At 39.6% G+C, this 12,969-nt stretch overlaps 1 protein-coding gene across 1 annotated transcript in view; it reads left to right on the top strand.

Moving 5' to 3' along the window:
- The window catches only part of LOC124613202 (nibrin), a 159,771-nt gene extending 148,901 nt beyond the window's left edge, over positions 1-10,870 (top strand). The window contains exons 9-10 of the mRNA XM_047141867.1: positions 1,133-1,291; positions 10,586-10,870. Coding sequence (XP_046997823.1) covers positions 1,133-1,291; positions 10,586-10,771 — 345 coding nt within the window. The 3' untranslated portion in view covers positions 10,772-10,870. The remainder of the gene's footprint in view (positions 1-1,132; positions 1,292-10,585) is intronic.
- The last annotated feature ends 2,099 nt before the right edge of the window (positions 10,871-12,969 follow it).

Below are 12,969 nucleotides of genomic sequence, written 5' to 3'. Positions count from 1 at the left end.
GAACTATCTTTATAACCTTCAGGTTATGTTGTAGAACCTCGTCCCCCTGTGTGGCTGGCAGGAAGTATACCATGGACAAGTTGTGGACTTTGGTAGATGCAGGTTATTGTCTGTCACTTCCAGCCACTCTTCTTTTCTTCAGCACATGACTTTTGGCCACATAAGACATGAAGTGAAGGAATTCTGCTACCTTGGTGGCAAAGTAACAAATTACAGGTGGAGCAAGGTGGATATAAGTACAGACTAGCACAGGGAAGGAGGGCAGAGTCTGCTGTTATCAGGTATAGGTCTTACTTTGAGGAATAAATTTTTGAGAATGTATGTCTGGAGTACAGCATTGTGAGGAAGTGAATCGTCAACTGTGGGGAAACAAGAAAAGGAGAGAATAAAAGCATTTAAAATGTGATTTTACATAAAAATGCTGAAATCTTGTATTTTTTTCTTCTCTATAGTTTGTATTAATGTATTTTAAAGGTTAAGTTGAACTTTTCAAAACATGTAGAAGATATAGATATTGGAAACTGCTAGGGCATTATTTTCATTTTTCAGTCAAAGAAAGAACAACTGTTTTTATATCTTAATGTTTCACTTTATTACGGTGTATGAGGGAGCGTATAAACTGAATAATGTGCCTTGTTCTAGGTGATGTATTTGTTGGTTGAATGTGTTGTTGTTGTTAATTTCAACAATTAGAAAGTGGTAAATTGCTACTCACCACATAGAAGAATTGGTGAGTGGCAGACAGGTCATTTGAATGAAAGAAGGCTGTTAGAAATTACGAGCTAGTGTACAGAGTTATTGTTCAGATTTTGAAAAACACACACACACTGCCATTGTTCTCCCTGGGTGCCTTGAGATGACAGTGGCTGTGTGTGTGTGTGTGTGTGTGTGTGTGAGAGAGAGAGAGAGAGAGAGAGAGAGAGAGAGAGAGTGTGTGTGTGTGTGTGTGAGAGAGAGAGAGAGAGAGAGAGAGAGAGAGAGAGAGAGAGCTCAAGAAAGGATTCGTCCAAAAACTAGCAAAGCTTTTTGTCTTGTTTATGTGCCTGTTGATGACTCATTACCTCTGATATTTGGTAAGTGGTCACCTTTCTCCTAAATTGTTTATGTTTATACTTCCTCATTTTTTTTTAAGGTCAAAGAAGAAGAAGATGATGATGATGGCCACATTACTATTGGTGTGAACAAGACAACTATCCTGCTAAAGGACTTGGTCATCCGAAAAAATGAATGTTCCTCTGTTAGCAGTGTTAAAGAGGATAACACAGTTGAAAACTTCAAAAAATTCAGAAAGGTATGTATTTTTGTGCTTCTTGTAGTTTTTAATGTAGTGCTCACCATTCACTTTATTCAACACCTAGCCTCACATGTATTAATTAGCTTATTAGACAACAACTAATTTGATTTAGAATATATATGAATGAAAGCATATCATTTTCCAATAGATTTGCAAAAGAGTAAGAAGGGAAGAATGAAGAATCAGCCTCAGCGGTCCTCAGAGTTCAGTTTTTTAAAACAGTGAAGTCATATTTTAGAAGAGTCGCATTCAAATCCTTGCCGGTCCATATACTGATAGTTGTAGGAAACCCCCAATCATACTGTCATTGTTGGAATGGATTTTAATCATCCAACAGTCAGTTGGGAAAATTGCAGTTTTATTACTGGGGTGTGTGACAAGACATCCTGCAAAATATTACTAAATGATTTCTTTAAGAACTAACTAGAGGAAATTGTTTGATAGCTCACTCATAATGGGTCTAATGGCAACAAACAGACCTGACCTATTTGAGGATATCCACATAGAAACTGGTATCAGTGACCTCGAGCCATTAGTAGTAACAATGGTTACTAAAGTACAAAGTGCAACTAAAACAAGTAGAAGGGATTAGAGTTTCAGCAAACGAAAACAATAAGCAGTAGTGTCATAGCTTATGAATGCACTCAAAACATTTACTTCTGGAAAAGAGCGCTTAGAAGAACTGCGACTCAGGTTTAGGAGAATAGTTGACCATGCACTTGAAAGATATATACCTCTCAGAATACTTCATGATGGGATGGCCCTCCATGGTATACAATCACTATAGAGGAACTTCTAAAGAAACAGAGACTACTACCACAGAGGGTGTAAAACAAAGTATAGGGCAATAATTAGAGAGAGAGTGAAACATATTTGGCTGTCTAGAAGACATTGCATAAAAGCATCAATAATTACCATTAGAGAATATTATTGAAGGATCTCTCACGAAAGCCAAAGAAGTGCTGATCATATGTAAAGGCTGCTAGTGGTATCAAAGTTAGTGTCCAGACACTCATGGATGAGACACGGAATGAAACCAGAGGGTAACACAACAATAGCAGAAACACTGAACTTGGGTTTCAAATTTTCCTGTACAAATGAAAATTTGGAGTTGTTGCTTCAGGTGAATTCTCACACCGCTCCATTTTCTCAATGGTGTTGAGAAACAGCTGGAATCACTAAAATTGAACAAAGCTTCAAAGCCCAATATATCCGTATCAGATCCTGCATCAGATTTGTGGCTGAGTTAGACCCTCATTTAACTACAGTCTCCTGTGAATCCATCATACAAACGATTCTGCCCACGAGTTGGAAGACATAATGACCTCCTCCATACCGGCCAGTGTAGGTTCCGTAAACATTGATGATGTGGAACTCAACTCACACTTTTCTCACATGACGTTCTGATAGCCATGGATCAGGGCAGTCAGGTAAATGTAGTATTTCTCAATTTCCAGAAAGCATTTGACTTACAATTTGTACCACATCTGTGCTTTGAGGATTTCTTGGTAGGAAGTATGCACCATGTTATCTTGGCTGGAGAGTTATCGACAGATCTACATGTACAGCTATATCTACATACATACTCCAGAATCCACCATAAAGTGCGTGGCACAGGGTACCCTGTACTGCTAATGCTCATTTCCGTTCCTGTTCCACTCATAAATAGAGCGAGGGAAATGCGACTCTCTATGTGCCTCCGTATGAGTCCTAATTTCTCAAATATTATCTTCATGGTCCCTACACAAAATTTATGTTGGTGTCAGTAGAATTGTTCTGCAGTCAGCTTCAAATGCTGGTTCTCTAAGTTTTCTCAGTAATGTTCGTCGAAAAGATCGTCACCTTCCCTCCAGGGATTCCCATTTGAATTCCCGAAGCATCTCCCTAGCACTTGCATGTTGTTCAAACCTACCTACCGGTAACAAATCTAGCAGCCTGTCTTTCAACTCCTTCGATGTCTTCCTTTAATCTGATCTGGTACAGATTCCAAACACTTGAGCAGTACTGAGAATAGGTCACACTTGCATTCTGTATGCAGTCTCCTGCACAGATGAACCACACTTCCCAAAATTCTCCCATTACACCGAATTCTGCAGCTCATGGTCTCGTGGTTGCATTCTCGCTACCCGAGCACGGGGTCCCGGGTTCGATTCCCGGCAGGGTCAGGAATTTTCACCTGCCTCGAGATGACTGAGTGTTTGTGTTGTCCCCATCATTTCATCATCATCATCCAGGAAAGTGGCGAAATTGGGCTGAGCAAAGGTTGGGAAATTGTACGGGTGCTGATAACCGCTCAGTTGAGCGCCCCACAAACCAAACATCATCATCATCATCATTACAGCAAAGTTGACCATTTGCCTTTCCTACCACAATGTTCACATGCTCATTCCATTTCATATCACTTTGCAGCTTTATGCCCACATATTTAAATGATGTGTCTGTGCCATATAGGTCAATACTAACGCTGTATCCGAACATCAAGGGTTTGCTTTCCTTACTCACCTGCATCAACTTACATTTTTCTACTTTTAAAGCTAGCTGCTATTCATCACACGAACTAGAAATTTTCTCTGAGTCATCTTGTATCCTCCTACAGTCATTCATCTTCCACACTGTACCGTACACTACAGCATCATCAGCAAATAACTGCAGATTGCTGCCCACTCTGCCTGCCAGCTCATTTATGCATATCAAAAATAATAGCAGTCCTATCGCACTTCTCTGGGGCAATCCTGATGATACCCTTGTCTCTGGTGAACAATTGCCATCAAGGACAACATGCTGGGTTCTATTACTAAAGAAGTCTTCAAGCCACTTACATATCTGTGTGCCTATTTCATCTGTTTGTGCCTTTGTTAACAGCCTGCAATGGGGCACTGTGTCAGACATTTTCCAGAAATCCAGAAATATGGCATCTGCCTGTTGCCCTTCATCTGTTCGCAGTACATCATGTGAGAAAGGGCACACTGAGTTTCACACGAGTGATGCTTTTTAAAACCATGGTGATTGATGGACATAAGCCTCTCATTCTCAAAAAAAAATTGTTATATTCAAACTGAGAATATATTCAACGATTCTGCGGCAAACCAGTGTTATGGATATTGATCTATAATTTTGTGGGTCCATTCGTTTACTCTTCTTATGTACAGGAGAGACGTGTGCTTTTTTCCAGTCGCTTGAAACTTTGCACTGGGTGGGAGATTCGTGATAACTGCAAGCTAAGTAAGGGTTCAATGCCATAGAGTACGCTTTCTAATTCTGAATTGAGTTTCCATCCATACGTGGTGACATTTGTTTTCAACTCTTTCAATTGTTTCTCTACACCAGGGATGCTTATTGCTATGTTGTCCATATGGGAGTCTGTTTGATGGTCAAATGATGGTATGTTTGTATTTGTGTTAACTAAGTCTTAAGCAAGAAATTTAAAACTTCAGCTTTCTTTTTGCTAGCTTCAACTGTTGCACCAGGCTGGTCAACGAGTGATTGGATGGAAGCCTTAGCTTACATAGGACCAGAATTTTCCCGGATTCTCAGTCAGTCTTTTGCTAAGGTATAACGGTGGCAGTTGCTGTATGCTTCATGCATAGATCGTTTCAGACACATGAATCTCTATTACCCTGTGCCTGTTGTGTCGAAGTAATTACAAGTGTGCCCAGAGAAGTATGTTGGGCCACTTGATGTTCATGTTGTATATTAACAACCTTGTGGACAATATTAATACTAACCTCAGGCATTTTGAAGGTGATTCAGTTAGCTGTGATGAAGTACTGTCTGAAGAAAGCTGCATAAATTTTGAGTTAGATCTTGATAAGATTTCAAAGTGGTACAAAGATTAGCAACATGCTTTAAATGTTCAATTGTGCACTTCACAAAACAAAAAAATGTAGAATCCTATGACTGTTATATTAGTGGATCACAGCTGGAATCAATCAACTCGTACAAATACCTGGATGTAACTGTGTTGTAATGCAGGCACGGCTCGTGGTTTCTATACTGGGGAAGGCTGTGGTATTTATCGATCGGAGCCAAAATATACCTAGGGTTATGCTACAGATTAGTCTGACATAAACAACTAAGAATTCAGGGGGAGGGGGGTGGGCATATCACTCTCTACCCATAATTTTACGTACTGTATCTTCTGTAATCAGGTATTAAATATCATTAGAAGTTAAATTCGAGTTAAAATCTTTGGTTAGTGTTTTTAAATGTCATCATTACATTTTCTGACACTTTGCAGCAAACCATATGAAAAGACGCGTTTCGGAGAGATCTTTAATGCGATGAATGTTAACTTTGCGGCCGCTTAATATTTTAGGTGCTTTCAGTTCTAAACTTAAGGTGTTTATTGTGGTTTACCTCCAAAGCTCGAAGTTTACAAGTTCGCATGACAATACTGTGATGTTTTGGTGACGTTACAGGTCTTGTGCAAGTAAAACTCACTAAAATCTTGCAAAATACACTCCAAAAAAGAAACTTGCTAATGTCACACTATATCAACAAAAGCAGTCAGCATCAGCAAGCAAGGAAAGCAAAGTAATGGGACAAATTTTGCGCGCTTTGTCCTCTAATCACTTATGAAACTCTCGCTAGATGGCAGTACTGTTATGTTACTGTAGTCTAGTGTACTCTGGCGGGATATTTGCAAACTTATAGTAAATGTGGATAAAATAGCCAATGTCAGAAACAAAACAACTATGTAAAACATTATCAAAACAATAATACTAAACGTCGATTAATGACGCATCGAAGCGTAGTAGAGATGTGCAGAGACAGAGATTGGATAGCAAAGTTTCGGCCACTCTACATTCCTTTATTACATACATAGTGGAAAGTGAAAAACGCGTGGTGGTTGGTATGACACCCTTAGGCTGCAAGCTCTGAGCCTTCGAGTCACCCATAGAGAGCAGTACTATGTAGAAGCCACACCCCCAACCCGCTACTACATGCAGCTTATGGACGTTCCAAGGCGCAGCCTAAACACTACTAACAGTTCGGAAAACATCTATCGATACAAACAGTTCCAAAAACGTTGACCATCGTTATTTTAATCGGAATGGGAATTATGCAAAATTCGCCCTGATAATTTTAATTATGTAATACGTTCTTGCGAAATTTACTTTAACATATATTTTGGGGCGGCTCTGCCTCAGAGCCTTTAATTACGTGTAGTGTGAAATTGAATGATTGCATTGGGTCAGTCATAGGTAAAGCAGATAGCAGATTTCAGTTTGCTGGTAGGATACTAGTGAAATGCAGTCAGTGTACAATAGCGAGTGCTTAAAATCACCTAAAAAGAAGAAAAAAAAAGAAAAAGAAAAAGAAAAAAAACCTGGGCTGCTGAAACATGTCACTTCAAGGTCACTCCCCAAGTGCCATAGAGTTGGTACTATAACTAACAAACAAGTGAGGAATGGGAGGCACCGCGTCTTCTGAACCAGTAACAGCACCAAACAAAAGCCGGTTCTGGCGTTGACGCTACCATGTTGCTGGCTTCCATGTAAACATTGTATGTTAGTGCGCTGTTGTGTTGTGTTGTGCCGGCCGGTGTGGCCGTGCGGTTCTAGGCGCTTCAGTCTGGAACCGCGTGACCGCTATGGTCGCAGGTATGAATCCTGCCTTGGGCATGGATGTGTGTGATGTCCTTAGGTTAGTTAGGTTTAATTAGTTCTAAGTTCTAGGCAACTGATGTCCTCAGAAGTTAAGTCGCATAGTGCTCAGAGCCATTTGAACCATTTTTTTGTTGTGTTGTGTTGTGTTACCGCCTCGACTACAGTTGTTGTTTGTTAAACAATGTCACCAAAACGATGTCGTTCACCATGCGACAATCCATTGTGCCGCAGAGTGCCATTAAATAGTCAGGCTTTGGAATTGCTATGGAGGACACGTGAGTTTTACGAGCAAGAAAAAGAATTTGTTTCTGTTCATGGGCGTGCGTCGATTCCTGCCAATAAAGTTTTATAGCGTACTGTGAAAACTCTAGGACTCAGTGAAAGAGCAGTTATAATGAAAGGGGTGCTACTTCAAGACTTACAAGACAGTGAAGTAAACAGTGTGGAAGAAAGCCCCTGTGGAAGAAACAGGGTATTTTTAAGTACTCTGGGCAAGGCAAAAAGGCAGTCTCGTCCTGTTACAGATATTGATTATTTCCAATCTGATGTAATTTGTCGGCACATATACGGTTACTATAAAAGGAAAGAATACCCCACAATAGCGAAATTGTTAATTTCTTTAAAAGATAGTGAACTTTTCTCAGGGGGGAAAATGTCGCTTAAGATGATATTAAAAAGTATGGGCTTCCATTTTAAAAAGTGAGATGGACGAAAACTGTTACTAGAAAAAGCTCATGTCTTTGCAGCTCATACCATTTTCTTACACAAAATTGTAGGAAAGGACATACACTCAGTCATATGGTTAGACGAAACCTGGGTTAACACTGGAGACTCAGTTGAGAAATGCTGGACAGATGATACTCTGAATAGCAGCCATCATCAGCCAACAGGAAGAGGATTCTGATTAATTGTGGCCCATGCAGGATCTTCGAATTACTTTGTGCCTGAAGGACTTCTAGCTTTTTGATCGAAAAAAACCGGTGAGTATCATGAGCACATGGACCACACACGGTTACTACAGTGGTTTAAAAATTTGTTGCTCCAGTTTAGTGTTCCGACAGTTTTTGTGATGGACAATGCACTGTACTATTCCGTGAGTTTAGATAAAACTCCCACCACTAGTGACCATAAAGAAACTATGGTGCAGTGATTGCAGGCAAGAGGCATTGCTGCAGACATGAGCATGACAAAACCGCTGTTATACTCGCACCTGAAACAAAATAAACCTGTGATGCCTAAATACGTTGTACATGAAATTGCAAGCGAACAGGGTCACTTGCTAATTAGGCTACTGCCTTATCACTGTCATTTTAATCCAATTGAATTGGTTTAGAGTGAAGTCAAGGCGTACATTAGAAGTAACAACAAGACTTTTACTATAGCAGAAGTGGAAAGACTGCTACGTGAAGTTCTTGCTACTGTAGACACTACCTCATGGAGGAAAAAAGTAGACCATGTTGCTAAACTAATAAGAGAAGCACATACTATAGATGGCATTATGAATGAAAACAAATATTAATGATTTCTCTTAATGATGATGATGACGAAGACAACAGTTTTGACACTAATTCCGATGACAGTGAAGGAGAACCAGATGGAATTGTGCCATTGACATCGTAAATTGGCTAGTGTAAATGTATACAGAATTAATTTTTTTCTCTCTGCAATTGGATAGGCTATGCACGCTTTGCTTTATTTCTTTCTATGAGTGTGGATAGCGTGTTATTTGGTATGCTTAGATTACATTATTATACGATGTTTTACATGCAGCTATTACTGTAACAATTTGGAACAACTTTTTGTAGATGTTGTCATTAACTTTGGGTGTTTTTATTTCCTGGTTTAATGTAAACGCATAGTCTCCATCGTCATTCTCTCCATTATTAGAAAAACGTTCTTTGTTGCACCTACATATAAATGTTGATTGTAGCTTACATGTGACATGTTTCACTGGCCCTGGTATAGGTGACCCATCCTAGAATATTGCTCAAGTGTTTAGGACCCGTACCAAATAGGACTAACAGGGGAAACTGAATGTAAACAGAGAAGGGTATTGTGAATGTTTATGGGTTTATCTAACCAGTGGGAGTGTGTCACAGATATCCTGAAGAAACTGAACTGGCAAATGCTTGAAGATAGACATGAACTATCCTGAGAAAGCCTATTTACAAAATTTTAAGAGATGGCTTTAAATGGTGACGCTAGTCTTATCCTATGACCCCCTATGTATTTCTCCTGTAGGAATTATGAAGACAAGATTGGATTGATTACAGTATACACAGAGGCATATTTGTATGAAACGGGAAGAGGCCTTAATAACTGGTACATTGGAAAGTACCCTCTTTCCTTCCACTTCTCAGTTGTTTTGCAGATGGTGGATGTAGATGTAGTTGCAGTTGCAGTATCAGTTCAAGGTCCAAATTAATGTCCCCCAACAGAGGAGATGATTAAAATCTTAGTGATCAACTGCCAATGCAATCACAACTAAGTCCCAGACATTGAAGTAGTGGAGCCCATAATAATACGAGGTATAGCAGGCTGGCAAAAATACTTAATTGGTAGCAGCCAGATCTTTTATGTAAATCTGAAAATACATTGAATTCACCTGCTGGGAAATGTAGGCGATGTCTTGTCACAGTTGACAAAAAACCCAAATCCATTCAGATAGAAACTGAGACTGCATCGAAGTTCATTTGGACAGGACTCAGTACCAAGAGCAGGCATAAATGTGTATACCATCAGACTCGTCCCCAGGTGTAACCATAAACTTAAGCAGAAACCTCAGACTTTTGTTAGTGCATATGTTTCCCAATCATACAACAGTTCATTAGAATGTGACTCTTCAGTTACAGCTTGCCAGCAGTAACAAACAGCCACCACTTATGATATTGAGCAGTTGCATCAGGATAATATTGTGGGATACACAAAATGTGAAGTGCTCACCAAAGTACCTTATCTGGCCTACTACTTTCTGATGCCTCCTCCATCATCTTTTTGACCGTTGTCCTCACTACATCTTGGGAACAGAGTAGTCTGCCTTTCCTTTTTGGTCCTCCCCACTCTCTCCTATCCAAGGGAGGAACTAATAGCTCTAAAAGCTAAAGTAATGTCATCACTTTTACTTTTACACGTCTGTCAGTGGTGCTAAACATTTTACTAACTGAAGGTAAGTGCGGACAAGTAATTCAGTCTCATATTTGTTACTTTTCTCAGGTGAATTTTCCTTTGATGGAATTTATTCAGCCAACATTAACAGTGTTTCTTTGATTACTGTAGAAAGATGACATGGCTCATTTTAGCAATTTTTGTGCGGAAAACTAGTGCTTGGAAAGATTTAATAGCTTTAAAAGAATAAGTTTGAGTCTTCATTTGAGTTCAGAAAGCAAATCTAGTGTTTGGCACATCTGTTGAAGTAGATCCTGTGGTAGGATGGTCATTTTGAGTTGCTACAGTGTAGGAAAAAATCAGTGCATTTATTGGTAGTACTTTTAGATTATTCAGCTCTGCTTCTGGATCACAGGAATGAATCATCCCTGCTTGACATAAATTTATAAGTGTTTTTTTATGTTCTTTGTGCAGCTGACTTTATGAAATATTGTAATATAGAGAAAAACAGCAGATGCAAGATACTCAGTCCATTATAAAATGTATTAATTGTCTTCTCTGTTTTCCTTCTATTAAGGCTCGTCTACCATATCAGCGTTCTACACCTCACATTATTGGAGGAAAGGAGTTAATCTTATATCAAACAGCAACAAGTTCCTTCAGTAAAATACAAGAAAATGGTGCAGATAGTGATGAAGTTGATGATGAAGAGCATGACCAATGGGCATTCCAGCCTTCACAGAAATCAAAAAGAATTAGATAGACTTTGGAAAAGAGACAAGCTGAAAACTGTTATAATACTTTTTGTTTGCATAAAAAATGGCACTGCAATATAAGAAATAAATTTTTTATACACATTGTATTTTATTGTTTTCAGTGTAAATATCAACAGCTCTCCATCCATATGTCCACTTGTGTTGATTTAGGTAGTTGACCATACAGAAGAAAAGGAAATTTGTGATAAGTTCCTATGGGACCAAACTGCAGAGGTCATCTATCCCTAGGCTTACACACTACTTAATCGAACTTAAACTAACTTAAGCTAAGGACAACACACACACACACACACACACACACACACACACACACACAGAGAGAGATCACGCAGCTACCCCGCGCGGCCATACAGAAGAGGTACTGGGTAGTAGACAGCATTTAAAAAGGCCAATAAAATTTTTTAGAAGCTGAACAATTCATAACAACTTTGATATATCAAAGATAAATTTTTTCTTTCAGTTTCTTTGGGATCCATTTTATAATGTGATAAACACCTAAAATCGGATATGGAATTGAATAAATATATCTAACTAGTTTAACTTCAAAATTACTTTGCTCCTGTCTGTTTGCTGGTTAGACAGCAACCGCTCTCTCACACGAGTGCACTCTCGAACACCCCCCAGCCCCAGCATCTCCTACATTTCTCCAGAACCCAAACTGACATTTCTTGTGTTCATCATCTACCAGTGTTTCCATTCTTCTGTATGTAATTCATGTTAACATTTTGCAATCATGATTTATTAAATTGATGGTTTGGTAATACTCACACCTCTCAGCAGCCACTTCCTTTGGAATCGTGATCAGTTCTCCATGGCTCTCAATAATTCTAAGGGAATGCCGTCTATTGCAGGTGCTTGGTTTTTTACTTAGGTCTTTCAGAATTCTGTTAAATTCTCCCCACAGTATTACATCTACCATCTCATCTTCTTCTGCTTCCTCTTCCCTTTCCATATTGTCTTCAATTTTTTTCCCTTTGTATAGTTCCTATAGAAATGCCTTCCCTCTTCAGCCCTCCCTTCTGTGCGTAGTATTGGCTTGCCATCAGAGCTCTTGACATTCATACAGCTGCTTCCCTTTTCTCCAAAGATTCCTTTAATTTTCCTGTAGGCAGAATCATAGTCATGCAAGCTTGCACAGCTGTGCATTTCTACACTTAATTGTTTAGATGTAAGCTTTTGCCTGATTTGTTTGCTTCCTTTTCATATTTTCCTCTTTTGTTAATTAAATTGAATATCTTGTATGTTATCCAACAGGGACTTGTATTTATGCCAATTTCATCCTCTGCTGCCTTTATTATTTCATCTTTAACAGAAGATGTATGGATGCACAAATTCCACACACAGACTACATCTTCTATATGAAAGAATAAACAACTCTTCTGCCGCAAGAAGAATGGAAAAAAGTTATAAGAGCTGTGCAGTTTCATACCAAGACAGCCAAGCCCACCCGGCTAGCCGGGTGGTCTAACACACTGCTTCCCGAATGGGAAGGCATGCCAGTCCCCAGCACAAATCCCCCCCAGTGGATTAGTGTCAATGTCCAGTGTGCCAGCCAGCCTGTGGATGGTTTTTAAGGTGGTTATCCATCTACCTCAGCAAATGCAGGCTGGTTCCCCTTCTTCCGCCTCAGTTACTCTGTGTTGGTGATTGCTGCACAAACACCATTTCCTCATGTGTGTACACCATAATTATTCTACCACTGATACATTTTGGTTTACACTTATTTGGTATAAATTGTTCCCAGGAGGAGTCCACTGGGGACGGAACCGCACAATAACCCTGGGTTCGGTGTGGGGTGGGGTGGGGTGGGGTGGGGTGGGGTGGGGTGGGGTGGGGTGGGATGGGGTGGGGTGGAGTTGGGTGGATGGACTGCTGTGGCCTGTTTTGGGGTTGTGAACCACTGAGGGCTACGATGGGGCGAAGCCTCTCCATCATTTCTAGGTCCCCAGTTTAATACGTACATACTACATACATACAAGACAGCCAACATTTGCAAAGTCAAAAATAATTGCTCCTGCCTATTTGCACAACATCAGTGTATTGGACTCACATGATTGGCAATGTCATGACCAAACAATTAGTTATGTAAAACAAATCCTCTTTTAGAGCAAACATTATGAAAGAAGCAGGGTTGACTTTTTAAAGAAGCTGTTGAACCTTGCTCACTGCATATGAAGACATAAAA

The sequence above is a fragment of the Schistocerca americana genome, chromosome 4 (assembly GCF_021461395.2).
Source record: "Schistocerca americana isolate TAMUIC-IGC-003095 chromosome 4, iqSchAmer2.1, whole genome shotgun sequence".
NCBI lineage: Eukaryota > Metazoa > Arthropoda > Insecta > Orthoptera > Acrididae > Schistocerca > Schistocerca americana.
The sequence above is the reverse complement of the archived record's forward strand: the minus strand, read 5'-3'. Positions and strand labels throughout refer to the sequence as shown.